Raw genomic sequence first — 15,080 nt, 5'->3', positions numbered from 1 at the left:
TTATATGTACGACTTAGATACCTAAATAATTATTTCACTTATTTTCATTACTAAGATTATAGGTATATATTAGGCGCGAGACGGACGTGGTCTAAGTGATAGATAGGTAGGTACCTAGTAACGCGCGCGTCGCAGAGCGCAGAAGGAGTTCGGAGTTACCAGCCGAAGTCTTCTGACAGCCGCGTTGTTCCCGAATCCTTTTTTAGGTGCTGACGGACGAGAAGCGCTGGCTCCGCGCGCATGAGGCATATTCCAAGGCGCGACGATAACAGCCCTACGAGCCTGATTTTTCTTTTTTTTTTCTTCTTCTTTTTTCTTTTCTCAGAGTACCTACCTAGATAAAAGATGAGATAAGCTTGCCGTTGCAACGTGTGCGGCTGAGCTCCAAGCCTAGAAGAATATCCCCTTTTTTCTTGTTTTATGGCCATTATTTGGAGAAGAAGGGGGGGGTCAGAAAAATAAATATCCGGCTTGGGTTTTCCCTTCCCCTCACCCCCTTTTTTTTCCTTTTTCTTTACGACCCGAACACAGCAGATGAACACAGCAGATAAATTAGAGTTGTGGTACCGGTGATGCTTATTGGTCGCCGTACGAAGAGTAAATGACTAATAGAATAGTTAAAGAAGCTTACTAGGGAACGCAAATAGTAACACCAAACGGGAGTGCCCGAAAGTCTAATTAACCGTGCCGTCCCTTTCTCCAGATTATTGGTAAACTTTAATCTTAAAAGTGTCGTTTCGTCTTCTTTTCCCCGTGCGCTGTTGCCGTCTTGAGTTGGGGGCTGGAAGGTTTCGCCATGTGTGCCATGTGGTAATACACAAAGCCTTGTTAAAGACTCATTTTCATAGGATGGATTACCTACAAAATCTGATGTCAGTCTCTATGCCGATCAAGCCCTGCGCATAGGTCCTGCAGCTGTCTGTAAGCCTGATATTGTCAATCGATACTGTGCTTATAGATAAACAGGTGGGCGTTTCCCCCCTCCCCCCTTTCGTATGCTGCAGAAAGATAGCCTCGTCGCTATACCTCTCGGTTTCGAATTGGAAAATGCGCAATGGTGCCGCACGAGGGAAACACAACAGAAAACGTCACGAGTAAACAAGGCCGCACCGTTGACCGCTCATTCTAAGACTTGGTGCTACTAGACTAACGAACGAACAGGTGTTCCCGGACGGACGGCCAAGATAATGCAGCCTGTAAGCAGGAGCGTTGTAGCATCTAGATCATGCCATCATCTGTCTGTATGATAGTCGTCTCTACTACTACTACTACTACTACTACTACTACTATTACGGCCTTGCATACCGAAAGGGACGCTGACTGTCGTATTATGTATGCGTAGAGTAATCGACGATAATGCTCCCCCTAAATGACTACCTAACCTAAGTAGATAGCCTACTACCAATCCTTTGGGACATTAGTCTAGACCGGCGGTCAGCTAATATTGAGTCCTACCAAGACGGGTAGACGAGATTAAGGCTAAAGTATGTATGGCAGCCATGCCACCACCCCCCCGGACGTGCGCACGGCATTGATAACCTTATGACAGCGTTCAAGCATCCCCATCTTTGTGTACCGCAATGTCTGACTAGGTCGTATCACACGGTGATACTTATTTCCAGCCTCCAGATTTCCGAGAACGTAGGACAAGATAGTGACGCAATATACCGAAATACTGATATTGTTGTTGGTGCTAATTAAAACCCTGTTGTGCATAAGATTATTGCGTGGTAGTGCGTAGTCGAAACGTTCAGCTCGTCTTATTTCATGCCTCCTAGATATTCCTTTGAAAAGCCGAGCTATTGCTTAACGATAAATATAAACATTGTAAACATCATGATAGGTAGAGCTATACAAACTGTTGTAGCTGCTAGGTAGTAGGCTTGCAGGACAAGAAGTGTTGTTGGGATACTCGTGCCTCAGATCGGGCCGTATCCCGGTATGAAGGAATCTCGCTAAGTCTTAGATAATAACCCATACCGTAGTATAGATGCTACCTAAGATCTATTCAAGTGTGCTGGATAACTCATAGTACTACGTACATCAACACCGAGTCTACCAGTTCCGAGTGTTCGGTCTTCCACTCGTTTATCCGGGTGAGATTCCATGGCGCCCGTGGGATTTCATTGCGACGTGTGAGAATTACAATTATATTGCTCCCACAACACTTTGCTCTTCTACATGACTCTCCGCTTCGGAATCTTAAGGGGTTTGAAAGTCCTAGATATTCGGTAAACACCAAGAGAATGGCTGATACGTAGCTTATTATGGCAATATACCTAACTCATGTCGAAGCAAACTCCAGGGCGTAGATAAATCGTAATAGTAATCCCCTCCTACGAGGTTACTTCGAGCCCATCACGTAGCAGTACATACTCATGGATCGCGCATCCACTTCCCCCCCGCCCCCAATAGAGGTCATAGGTATATCTTACAAAGCGGCGCGAATCTGATCTCCTCTTATCAGATCCTGTGAGACGCGCCTGGCGATCCAATCTGCAATAGCCATATTGGTAATCATGGGGTTGACGCCACTCGCAGTCGGGAACACGCTCGCATCCGCCACGTACAAGCCGCACGCCTCCCAGACCCTACCCTCGGGGTTAACGACGCCGCCAGCTGGGTGCGTGCTCATACGGCATGTCCCCATCTGGTGTGCCGACGAGAAGGTCGCGTCCGGGTAGTTAAGCCCGGTCCGTTCGAGAGTCTTGACCCAGGCGGCGAAGTCTGGGTCGTTGATACCTTGGTCGATATCGTCTAGTTCGTCTGCTTCTACTTTTGGCGTGGTGTCAGTTGAGCGGGAACGCCGTACGAACGACGGCATACTTTTGACGAACGGCCATATCTCGGTTGCGCCTTCAATATAGCATAGTTTTGCCAGGGCGATTATTCCGGCTAATATGTGTTTACGGTCGAAGGCTGAGGGTGAGTATTCAATGATGGGCCGGCCATCGTCCGGATCTGGGTACACTCGCCCTGTATCGCGATCGCGGGCTATGGCGATGTAACTGTTCATCTGTCGGCAACGGAGTAGATCTAGCTTCCACTGCAGCGCGCTTCGCCAAGGGTGTCCGTGCAGGAACATATGGGGCTATATTTGATCGCATGAGTTGGTTATTTACGATTGAGTAAGTATTAGGATATCTTACAATCATGCTCGTCGGCTCAATTTTGACACCGTGCCCTTTCCCATCAAGGTTCTCGAAACTAGTACAAACACTTGTCAAGATACCCCCTGCGTAGCACCGTTAGCATTGGTGTCGTTTAATATAATATAGAGATCAACTTGTACTTACCTTCCCAACCTCTAATATCCTCATCAAAAGAGGCATTCATTTGACCGACTGGATGTAAATAAAGATGTTTACCGATATGGGGGTTCTAGTAACTAGGTAATTAGGCCATGCCATCCCTAAGGTATTACTTATGTAGTATAATAGGGGTCCTACCTTCAGCCCGCTTCTCATTAACAACAGTGGACTATTGAGTGTACCACAAGCTACAATCACTTTCTTCGCTCTTATTCGAAGTTGTCTCTGAGTTCTCTCGGACTCGGGCGTATGGATATTTCCATCTTTATCTCGTGATGTCCACGTTCCTAATATACCAATCGCCGTCTTCGATCCACGAGTCTCGTCAAAGAGCACCTCGGAGACATTAAAACCTTCAATAAACTTCGCGCCTGCTCTTTCAGCAGCCGGAAGCCAACTGACAGAGGGGCCTTCTTTTTCGCCGGATCCGCAACCGGTAGCACAATGGCCGCAGTAGTGTTCGGCGCCTCCTGTATTCTGCGGACATGGTTTGGCAGCCCAGCCCAGCTTTCTTGATCCGTTGAGAATGACATTTGCCCCATGATTATGGCGTATATGGGCATCGCTGACCCCCACTATAGCAATCGTGGTTAACATTCCTCCATCCGAAATGATACACGAAACGGGGAAGTGCAGCTTGACTGCTTAAATCTAATATATCCTAATATAGATATAGAAGTTTATGGACTCGAAGGTTAATAAAGAAGCTTACTAAAGTCGCAGACACGATCTATGCAGTGTTGGAACTCTTGCGTGGTGAAGAAGTCCAGGCCCTGATCCGCCCATTCTTGTCGTAAAAACCCCTGAGGGTGTAAGCTAACACTCCAATTCACTGTAGTAAATTGCGTTAGCGTTATTTTTTTTTTGTAGAGGAAGCCGGCGTAGTGGTATTAGATTTGTGATGAGAGGTGACTTTTCGGTAGTCTTATCGAAGGAATCCCAATTTCGACATATGATAGTATTACATACCTGTCCCACCTCCGCCCCAGCAGCTACCAGCAAGGATGGTCACGGAGCCGTCCACGCTCTGTACGGCACCATTTCCTTCATAAAGAAATCTAACACCCGCTTCGGCTGTCATCGGTAGTTGGGAAGAGGGAAAGTGATAGCCCTTATCGACGACAATCACCTTGTGTCCAGCTTCGGAAAGGACCTTGGCACAGACTGCCCCTCCGCAACCCGAGCCGACGATTACGACGTCGGTATCGACGGTTTCTATCTCAGATCCGGCCTCGAACTGCATGAAGTCGAAGTCAAACGACGGGCCGGGCTTATAGTCGTCGGTAACCTCGGTGTAGCCGCTCAACTCACGAAAGAAGGGGTCTGTTTGAGCAAAGCAGACCTTGGCTATTCTGGTAATTGAGTTTCCGATTATCGGCCAAACAGTCATCCACGAGTGATTCCATGCTTGAATTATTGACTCCCTGACGTGAATTGGCTGTTCGTTTACAGGAGTATAATACCCCGTTGCAGCTAGGCTCCCCAGACGAGTACTTTTCAACTCGTTAGCTACACTAGGGCTTACAGGTATTACAAGACGGGACAAGAATACGCCTTACGCCATTATATTTAGGATAGCGCCGAGTTGTTTTCTATTACTATTTGGAATGCCTTCAAGTATGCGCTTGACTGCTACCAAAAATCGCGGGTTGTCCAAGGGACGCGTTTGAAGATACTGCTGGAATTTCTCATAGTCTGGCGGGGTTTTCATAGAACTCTGTATACGCTCATATGACTCCTGTAATTGAGACTTAGATATTTGCAGGTGATTTTTCCTGTCTGTTACTTCTGAGTCTGCGACAATCGACGGGACGACAGCATCGACTAATGCAAGGAGAATCTGCCATTGCGTCTGAGAAAAGTATGTATCTGGCTTCAGTTCAGGGAGTTGGGTAGGAATAGGTGCCGTGAGGTGATTAGTAGCAACCATTATCATAACTGATGAGTAGTCGTGATCTATAATATAAAAATAAGTGAATCTCTGATGTTTACTTTTATTACTTTGAAGAGCTGTCGTTGAACTAAAAAGATACAACCATAAATTGGTCTGTGCCCTCTTACTTGCCTCGGCTCTTGGAGGTTACATACTAGCTTTCCTTGAGTCTGATTGGTTAAGATAGCTTATGTAACTCCATGAAGAATAGTTGTATAACATTGATTGGCCATTTCGTTTATATATAAACCTCAATGTATCCCCTACCTAGGTCCAGCTCTAAGTAATCTGCATATAAACTTACCTTATACGTACATACCTAAATGTATGTACCTCCTAATGCAGTCTCTTCAGCTCTAGCCTAATTGCGGGGTATAAGGCAATAGGTATCTATGTAGGGTTAGCTGCTTAGTTAAAACCACATACACAGATCTACTATTATTACTAGGAATGGTTGAGATCTCTAGTTCATAATAGTTGCGGAGAAGATAGACACATTTATGTATACGGATCCGTAGTAAATACTACACTTCTATATGGTCTAGAAAGCCCAATAGAATGGCACTGCTTTCTTCTGTAAGGCATCGGAAAACTCGGATGTCTGAGGAGGGGATATATATACCAGAACATGTCAATAAAAAATTTAAAGGTGGCGACTTAACTAAGACACTTCGACTTCGTTATTACCATATTATAGTATTGTTTAATGTTTTTGATATTTGATAGAATTTAAAGAGTGCGTGGTATAATATTGTGACTATGATAAAATATGTTTGTTTCAAAAGGACAGATAAATATGCCCGACGTTTTTATGATGCTGGTTTGTGATATCGTAATTGAAACTAGCCGAATACTACCATATGTGCTCTTCCGTTACATGGGATATTAAAACTTAGCCCTATAAGTGTTTTGTTCCAAATTTTGTTGGGAGAGGGGCAACTTGCATTTCGGAAATGTGTGTAAAAGCCCACTTACGTTTACATTAGCATCTAGGTTAGTTAATTAATACAAAATCAAATAATTTATCTTATATATTAGTAAGTAAGGTTATCGAACAGTATAGTATAAGTCATTACGTAGTGATGATCGAATATAAACTATATGCATGCGAGGATCACAAGGTTGACAAGTTGTACTCTGACGACTTTCGAATGAACTCGTTCTTAATTTATTGAAATTCGGATTACGACTTGCTTCCAGTTTGTAAGTCGGGACTCCGCACATGTATCTAAGTACCTTTCCACGACTCTGTTTCCTGATTGGGAGATCTGGTACGATCAACTTGGAGAAGACTCCACCCAACCAGGAACTCGCCCCTGAAAAAAGAAAAATGCATTGGCTGATACGATCATAATGCGGGGGGTTATGCAATGAGGGGAAAGGCAAGACTGCAAGACGGCAGGTTTTGTTGGGAAGCGGATCTCGGAACTTTGAGGCTTGATTGCCTACATACCTACTTAGGTACTTGATAATGCAACATTAGGTACACGCATACTACCATACTTACATACATAGTACTAGTAAGTTATCCGGGGTCATCGTCTGCAGCTTCAAAGAATCACCAAATGGTGAGAATCCCACCTTTTGAATAATAATACCCTCACCCAGATAAGTAACTGCTTACTATTATGCATGAGTGAAATTGAGTATAATAGTCCACGTCCTGTCAAAATAGAAAGAAAAGAAAAAAGATCAAAATCAAAGTTTCTTGAATTGATGAAACTCGGAGAGACTTGAGACTGTTTCGCTTGCGGCACCCACAATTCCGGTTGACCCACACTATCCGTATGCCGGTGCTCCGGGCTAATCTATCAAATTCTACCAACAACATAATTTTAGGTTTTCCAAATTGGTATTCGCCATGGATTCTAGATCGTGTTACCGAGGCGGACTTGTGATATCGGGCTCCAAATCTCAGCTCATCGCCCTCTCATGACGACTATATAGTATGATATCGGCATAAAAGCCGCTTTTCGCAAACCCAGTCGGACCTTAGGATGATGGAAAGATCCACAAACACCGGGCATAACGAACTTTCCTCGGCATATCAGATGCGACCACATGCTAACTTTAATCATTAGAGAGGCGGTCAGAGTCTAGTGTCAATAGGAGTTCAACATTATGCCAGATGCCGTCTCGTTTTTGACACTCGCAGACTCGATAGGAAACTTGCTTTTGTGTCACCAACAAATAACAAAATGGAAAAAAAAAAGAATATGTCAAAATTGCATCCTTATGACCGATAAGCGGGGAAATGTGAGCACAATACACTACCAGACTTACATATAAAACATACAGAACATATGATAATATATGGGGGAATACGGGATATACCTATCTAGGTAATGTTTATCTACCCAATACAAGATTACAAGATTATAAAATGTATGATGGATGATGTACTTGGGTACTTACATACATACAGCCGGTCTGCCGGTACCTATTAGCGTTAGAGTACATACCTAATGTACCTAATGTATGGAAGCCACTTCGAAAAATTCCACAACCCAAACAACAGTATTTATACCCGATTCGGCAGGGGCGAGTTAAACAGACCAATAAAAATCAAGGAAATATTTACCAGATAAACCAGATAAAACCAGACTCTTCAACTGTTGAGCTTTTTCTGGCTTCGTGGTACTTGAGCGACGACAGATATCGTGACCTCGCCGTCATTCCCCCTGTCCCAACCCAGCTTTAGCGCACCCAGAAATCAATTGTACCGCGGTCCAATCTGCAGGAACCTTGCTGCACTGCATCCCTCAAAATTTTTTTTTATTTCCTTGTGGTAAATTTGTAGATGTGGTTTAAATATTTGATAGCATCGAAAAAGGAGCTTGACCCCTTCCGTACATATGTCTTTTTAAACGTGACCTTTTATTTGTGACTTTCAGCAGAGCCAAAGTTGCATTTTTTTTCTTTCCCAATGCATTCATAGACAACTCTCGACTTACACCTTGTCTTGTTTTGCAGATATAAGTATACATATCGCAACCTATCGCGTGCGTATTCTATATCCTTCTCGAATTCATATCCAACACATATAATTCTAGTTACTAGAGTTTCAAAAACTCTTCTCTCTGATCTGGGATAACCAATATCGAGAATGGCTGCACCAATCGTCCTCCTCTCGCCTCCAGCGGCCTCCCTTTTCCAGTTCCCGCCTCACTCAGGGCCGCGTGTTATCCCTCCTCCGAGCTTTAACGCACCTTTCCACATACCAGACAACCTATACGTCAACGCCTTGGACCCAAGAGTGCCTCTCACCATCGCTGCCGTCTACGCGGTCACCGCTAAGGCGCTTAACGCATACAACAGGTCAAACGGCAAGAAGCCATGGGCTATCAGCAAGACAAAGGCATTCCACTTCTTGGTCGTTCTCCATAACGTCTTCCTTGCTGTATATTCGGCATGGACCTGGTTAGGCATGTTGAATACCTTCCGGAACTCGATTGTGAGCCCGGCTGGACCCAATGGCTGGGCCGGTACTGTTGACAGTATCTGCAAGATCCACGGAACTGCTGGTCTGGAAAATGGTATCAATTACAACCAGGCTCGAGGAATCTGGGAACCATCGTTAGGTGCCGGTGCTATGAATACTCTATATTCTCCCAGTCCAGATGACCGGGGCCGAATTTGGAACGAGGGTTTGGCATTCTACGGTTGGATATTTTACATCAGCAAGTTCTACGAGGTTATTGATACCCTGATTATCCTTGCCAAGGGCAAATACAGCTCGACACTCCAGACCTACCATCACGCCGGTGCTATGATGGCCATGTGGGCTGGTATGCGTTACATGTCGACACCCATCTGGATCTTTGTCTTCTTTAACTCGGCCATCCATGCTCTCATGGTAAGTTCTCGTCTTTAAGTCTAATTATATCTATACCTGCTAACTTTGAGGAAGTACACCTACTTTACCGTGACAGCTTTCAACATCCGCGTCCCTCAGGTGGTCAAGCGTACACTTACCTCGCTTCAGATCTCACAATTCATTATTGGTGCTTCCGTTGCCATTGTCCATTCGTTCATGTCGTACTTGGTTCCGGTTCAGATCGAGGTTGCTGCTGCTGAAGCTAGCGCCGCAGCATCGAGTATCTCTGCTTCTGCAAGCGCGACTCCCAGCGCCGCTAGCTTTGTTAATGGTCTCAAGAAAACACTTTTCGGCGCTGCCGAAGCTGCTGGTGCTGCCGCCGTGGTGTCCTCGTCCGAAGCCAATTCCACGCACCAGGGAGCCAGTTACGTAACTAGGTACCAAAAGGTTGACTGTATTACAACAAGCGGTGCAACCTTCGCCATTTGGCTTAACGTTATCTACCTTGCACCTTTGACTTACCTCTTTGTGTCGTTCTTCATCACGAGCTATCTGCGCCGTAGCAAGGCTGAGGTCGTCCGTGCTAAGAGCAACCCGGACCGCCGCCTAAGCAATGTTATGCTAGCAGAGAAGGCTAGTTGGGATGCAGCAAAGGGCCTTGAGCGCGAGGTGTATGGCGAGAGCAAGGATGGCGCTATTATCGAAGACAGCGATGATTCAACTAACAACGACAAGCTTCATCCGTCATCGGCTGCTCGAGCCAACGGGGTTAACTCGAAGGCTAGGTAATGGAAGACCCAACGACAAGGAATTCTTGAAAGAGATAATACATCAGCCGTACCAAGGGAGGGATTAATAAGGCGGACAGCCCCAAGGTGGGCATCTACGAATAAATTCGTGGCAGCTAAACTGCAACACTACCGCAGCATTATTGCACCCGCGATGTATTAAACCAGTTACCGGAGTTTGGGGATGGAGGAAAATAGGAATTATGAAAAGGCACTTTTGCATAAGAGGGTACGCGGCGGTCATGAGATCAAGCCCAAACGAAGTTTGACTCAGTAATGATAAAGAGTCATCAGAGTTAGTTAAATGTGTACATATATAAAGCCAACCTCAATGTTAAATCAGTAATGTATATAATATAAAATGTCTTCAACGAACGAGCTCTTGCTTAACATGATTACTGGTGCTTTTTGGGGAATCAAATGTTACGAATAAGGAGGAAATGTACTATAATTTATCTCTTGTCAAGTCATATTGGTATCTGGGTCAAAGTACAGAGAGGATGACAATATGTTTATAATAATACTCTAGCAACGCTTCAGAGACTCGCTAGTCGTAGTACGATATTATATAAGATATAACCAACACGAAGCTTCTCTCCTAACCCCTATATCCTCCAACTCCTATACACAAGGCGTATACGCATACGTTAAGACTCTCCCAAGGCTACTCCTTCAGATTAGCCACGAGCCCCATGACCCTATCGAGCACAGCATCAGCACGAGCGTGTTTCGCCCGCTCAGCCTTGTAGTCCTCAACTTGCTGGCTAATAGCACGAGCCCACTGCTGCAGCTCTGCGGCGCGCCCCTCGTCTCCCGGCGGGAACCGCTCGCACAGCTCCTGCAGAAAGCGCTGGAACGTCAGGTCTATGGTCGGCCATACCGCGGATCCCCGCGACAGCTCATCGTACTGTGATATCTGCGTCTCGAAGAAGTGCGACCAGGCTTTGAAGGAGTCGGCCCTGACGCCGCGGCGTGTCGCTTCGGCCATCTGCGCGATGGCGTCTTCGGGCGTCTTCAGCTCGGCGGGACTGGGTTTAAAAGAGTTTGCTTGGGGGGTGCTCAAGGGGGATGGTGGAGGCGGGATATGGCTTTGCTCGGCGCGTCGACGTGTGAAGCTGAATTGTTGGCGTGGTGTGGGGATGGATGGTACGGCTGAGGTTGGCCCGGGTTGGTGTCCAGTAGGAAGATTCGAAGATCGGTGTCCATGCCACTTCGAACTATAAGGCTCGGCAGCCGCACTGCGAGAGTATATGGCTTCGTCATCGTAATTTGGTTTATCGCTCCTAAGAGCAGGTTTCGCGTTGGTTGCCGCGGTCTCCTTACCCTTGCCTTTGTACATCTTGGTCCAACCTTCGTCCGTGCCGGTCGCATGATTGCCTACGCATTCCTCGTAGAGCTTCACCTGTTCGTTCACGGAGAAGCGAAAATTGCGGATGCTGTTTTGGGTGTAGTTATCCAGAGCAAAGAGAAGAGGACAGGTTATCCCGGTTCTGGCCACATCCAGAGCCCAGTAGCAGAGGAAATCATATGCTTCCCATAATTTATTGACACCGTAAAGACGTTTCTTAGGATCACGAATCCAGTTCTCCATGGTAGTATCGAGGACGGGCTTGATCCAGGCCTGCTTAGGCGATGGGTCAACTTCAATGCAGACGTGAAGTCGCCTCTCCAAAGCATACTTATGAGTCGCCCAGCCTGTGTTTCATGAAGTTAGTAACGTTCCTTTCTCCTCATAGGACGAGCCATACGACGTTCTATCATGCTTTTTGGTACGTTAAAAAGGAACGCAGACAGTAGGAGCATCGGGAAGAAAAATACACAATAGCAAGGTCTTGTAAAAAAAAATAAATAGAAATATGATGAGACCAAAATCATCTCGCAAGAAATATACATACCAACATGTTTCTCCTCGTCAAAGTCCTCAGGAACCGGGACGGCCCAGGCAGGGAGACCTTCAAAAGCCTTCAAGTCATGGCCCAAGTACTCCGACTCGAAGAGATTCTCAACGAAAGCAGAGACGACTTCTCCAGATTGTGCCCAGATTTGACCAAGCGTTCGGATCATTCGTCCGTTCGCAGCGTAACCGGCCCAAGGAGCGAGGACGGTACCGGCACTCCTCTGTTCTTCGTCGCTCATGATCTTACGAGCCTCTATTACCGGATAGTTGGTAGACTCCGGGCCGTCGCTAATTCAGTATATAGTTAGTAGGTAGAAAACGGAGAGACGAGCCTCAATAAAAGACATAGGGACGGTACGGATTAGGATGTCGGCGAGATAGAGGGGTGAGGAATAGGGGTAATTTATTGTTTTATACCTACCAAGATATAATACAAGAGGAGGAAAGAAAGGCACTTACTCAGCATCAAGCAATGAAAAGGGGTTGTTGCTCTGGAACATCGTTTGGCGAGTGCTATGGCTCATGTTGTTGTTGTTTGGGAAAAATATTAGAAGAAATGCCCTAGGAAATCATCAAATCTAAGAGAAAGAGATAGTTTATATACTTTTATAGTTAGTTTTTAGACTGACTTTTAAAGTACGGATATGGAACACGGGTGGTGTTTGCTTGCGAGGCGAAAGGAATATCTGTGAAGAAGAGGGTTGCAAAAGGAGTGATTTGGGCAACGCATGAGGAAACGAAGTGTGAGTAGGATGAGATATTCAGAGTTTGTATGAAGCAACGCATCACTCCGTTGGCATACTCAGGGGAATAACCAAATGGGGTGTATGACTCCTAAGGTAGAACCACAACTGCTAACGTGCCATTGTAAAGAAAAGTTCCATGTCATAAATAATCAGTATACCAAGACAGTTATCATAATATAATTAGACTTTATGTTGGATTCGTTAAGCCAAGATCAAGATACTATCATGAATAATACGACCAGCCTATTACGCAGCACTCCTGATTCCCTTTCACCAGACTCTTGTGTCACAGTGACATGCTCTAGAAAGTACTATTTACTATGAAATGTTGCGTGTCTCTTTACAACCAAGATCGGAGATGGTTCACTCCCCCCCTTTATTCCAACCACCGAGGTAAGATTCTAACTAACCAATGGGATTTATGAATACTTTTATCATAGTGTATATGGGAGATTTAGGGTCGTGATTCTACTGACATGGCAAATTAATATTGACTACTTGGGTTGAAAAGCCAGTGTTAGGGGTAAATCCATTAGGATATTGGGTATATAAGAAGCGCGTAGCGCTCTCCACCCTCGGAAGAGGATAGAAGACCAAGCGTTAATAGTTCAATACAACTATCCTAACATTCACTCTATGTATGACGTTCATCATGGGTATCAATCTGATAGCTACCCAGGTAAGAATCTCGTTGATTAGTTAATGTCATACGGACGGTCATTTGCATTATAGTATAAGCATATCGTAAGCTAAATTATAACTATCATATCAGACTCTTAAGTTTTAAGTCCTCTAAGTATGGGAGAATTATATTTGCTCGATAAGTGAGAGGCAGTGTTTTCTTAGACATAGTCACGGCGCTTTACGTGTAGGAGATTGTCCACTTGGTCTATCGGAACAACTGTCTCTAGTACTACAAATCGGACCTCGTTAGTCCTAATAGCAACAATTTAACTAACTCGCGGCGCACTTTAGTCACTTGATAATCGGGTGGTAAGATCATATCAGCCACAGTTGTGAAAGGGCCCAAATACTAAGATAAATAGCATGACAATGTGTATTTTGACTTGGCCCTAGTTAGTATCTCGCGGATCTGTTATATGGAAGCAGGATGGATGCTAAATCTCTAGACTAGAGCAATAATAGACCTTTCCTTAGGGTATAGCTTGCAGTTAGAGACGTAAGTAGTGCTGGCATCTACCTGTTACAGCTTTATACGTTACTATAAGGGTTGTAATCATATATGGTGCTACGAAACATTACGAAGACCGTAGTGATAGCTGTCATGTGCTACTTAACAGTCATCTTCAAGTTTATTCTGGAATGGTGACAACAGCTACGTATGATTAGCTCTACTATCACGTTGATTCAATAGAAGATTGCTAGCTCACTTTATTGATATAAGCCCTCCAAGGTGAAGATACCTCAAGTTTAACAGTATATCTCATATTGACCTTTAACTAAATTATACGACTTACATAATTAATGGCTGGCGAGAAACTTGCTGAGACTATAGCGCCTGGCATTTCATGTAAGGGATGGCCATAACGCTACCCGAAACGACCAAGTCAAAACCTCTACGGCGAGTTACGAAGCATGAATATGGAAAGTAAATTAGGTGCATCCTAGATCAGATATGCCGTCTGGCACTGCCCGACGATATTCTCGTTGATTACTAAAGACCTCTTCAGGACCAGCGCATATGCCGCACCCGGGTATAACTCGAAGTTAAGACAACAATAACTAAGGCCAACTTCCGTTCCGCCATAAAGCACGAAGATTCCACCCGGGCGTTTCCCTATGCCATCGCTATACCACTACGTCGACCCGAGTCGGTATCACAACCTCGTCCAGCCATCGGTCCGGTTTACAGACCGCTGAACTATGCACCCGAAGTATAAAAAAAAACCCCCCCAACCGAGCGGCGCCATCGAAAAACACGCACCGGTGAAGCTATCCCCGAGCAAGACGCCCCCAAGTCCCCCCACACCGTAGCACAGACACGGCTGACCTAGCACTCGAGATTGGCTTAAAGAATAACGCCCCACGCCCTTCCACTATATAATCGTTTCACTTCAGCTACTACATATATGTCAGTTTACGCCACCACCTCCAACAATTAACCTACCTACCTACCTGTCTACCTACCTATATTTGCATCTGTATCTAATTGCGTACCTACATACCTACCTAGTGGCGAAAAAAGCCGCCCCCCTAACTAGCGTTAGCCACGATGCCCGCCGAGACCGAACGCGGTATTCCGGAAATCCGCGGAAATGCGGCGCCGAAGCAGGTATCCGCCGGCGGCCTGCCTGCCTGCCTGCCTGCCTGCCTGTCTATGTACAATAGCGCCTTCGCGCTACCTGTTAGGCCCCATCCCCATCCCCATCCCCATCCCCATCCCCATCCCGCAGACGCGTCTTCTCTCGTACATGCACATTACTTACCTATGTATACGCAGCCCTCTCACGCGTCGTTCGTCGTGGCAACAGCCTCGGATGTCAGAAGTAAAGGGGGATACCCGTTTAACCGTTTATGTGGGGATGATGTTGCCCCCCCTAAAAATGGGAACAGCTGGAGGTACCTAA

The 15,080-nt window shown here is 45.6% G+C and overlaps 3 protein-coding genes across 4 annotated transcripts; 1 reads left to right on the top strand and 2 right to left on the bottom strand.

The window, feature by feature from the left end:
* Positions 1 to 2,431: 2,431 nt before the first annotated feature.
* On the bottom strand, positions 2,432 to 5,247 carry GL218_01622 (Long-chain-alcohol oxidase FAO2; the record flags this gene model as incomplete). 2 transcript variants are annotated; one of them, XM_033578098.1, is made up of 7 exons in its annotated part: positions 2,432 to 3,091; positions 3,150 to 3,235; positions 3,297 to 3,381; positions 3,450 to 3,886; positions 4,024 to 4,143; positions 4,281 to 4,804; positions 4,871 to 5,247. In XM_033578098.1, the coding sequence occupies 7 exons, from the start codon at positions 5,245 to 5,247 to the stop codon at positions 2,432 to 2,434; spliced, it is 2,289 nt and encodes a 762-aa protein (XP_033438167.1). The 2 variants fall into 2 exon arrangements, with proteins under 2 accessions (XP_033438167.1, XP_033438168.1); XM_033578099.1 differs by lacking the exon at positions 4,871 to 5,247 and having other exon boundaries at positions 4,281 to 4,701.
* Positions 5,248 to 8,350: 3,103 nt separating this feature from the next.
* GL218_01621 (uncharacterized protein) lies at positions 8,351 to 9,850 on the top strand (the record flags this gene model as incomplete). The annotated part of the gene is made up of 2 exons (XM_033578097.1): positions 8,351 to 9,100; positions 9,155 to 9,850. 2 exons carry the CDS (start codon positions 8,351 to 8,353, stop codon positions 9,848 to 9,850), a joined length of 1,446 nt encoding a protein of 481 aa, XP_033438169.1.
* A 663-nt stretch (positions 9,851 to 10,513) lies between these two features.
* Positions 10,514 to 11,985, bottom strand: GL218_01620 (uncharacterized protein; the record flags this gene model as incomplete). The annotated part of the gene is made up of 2 exons (XM_033578096.1): positions 10,514 to 11,544; positions 11,745 to 11,985. 2 exons carry the CDS (start codon positions 11,983 to 11,985, stop codon positions 10,514 to 10,516), a joined length of 1,272 nt encoding a protein of 423 aa, XP_033438170.1.
* Positions 11,986 to 15,080: the final 3,095 nt, after the last annotated feature.

This window comes from Daldinia childiae (assembly GCF_008694065.1).
Source record: "Daldinia childiae strain JS-1345 chromosome Unknown Scaffold2, whole genome shotgun sequence".
Classification (NCBI taxonomy): Eukaryota; Fungi; Ascomycota; class Sordariomycetes; order Xylariales; family Hypoxylaceae; genus Daldinia; species Daldinia childiae.
Note: the sequence above shows the minus strand (reverse complement) of the source record. Positions and strands in the feature narration are given on the sequence as shown.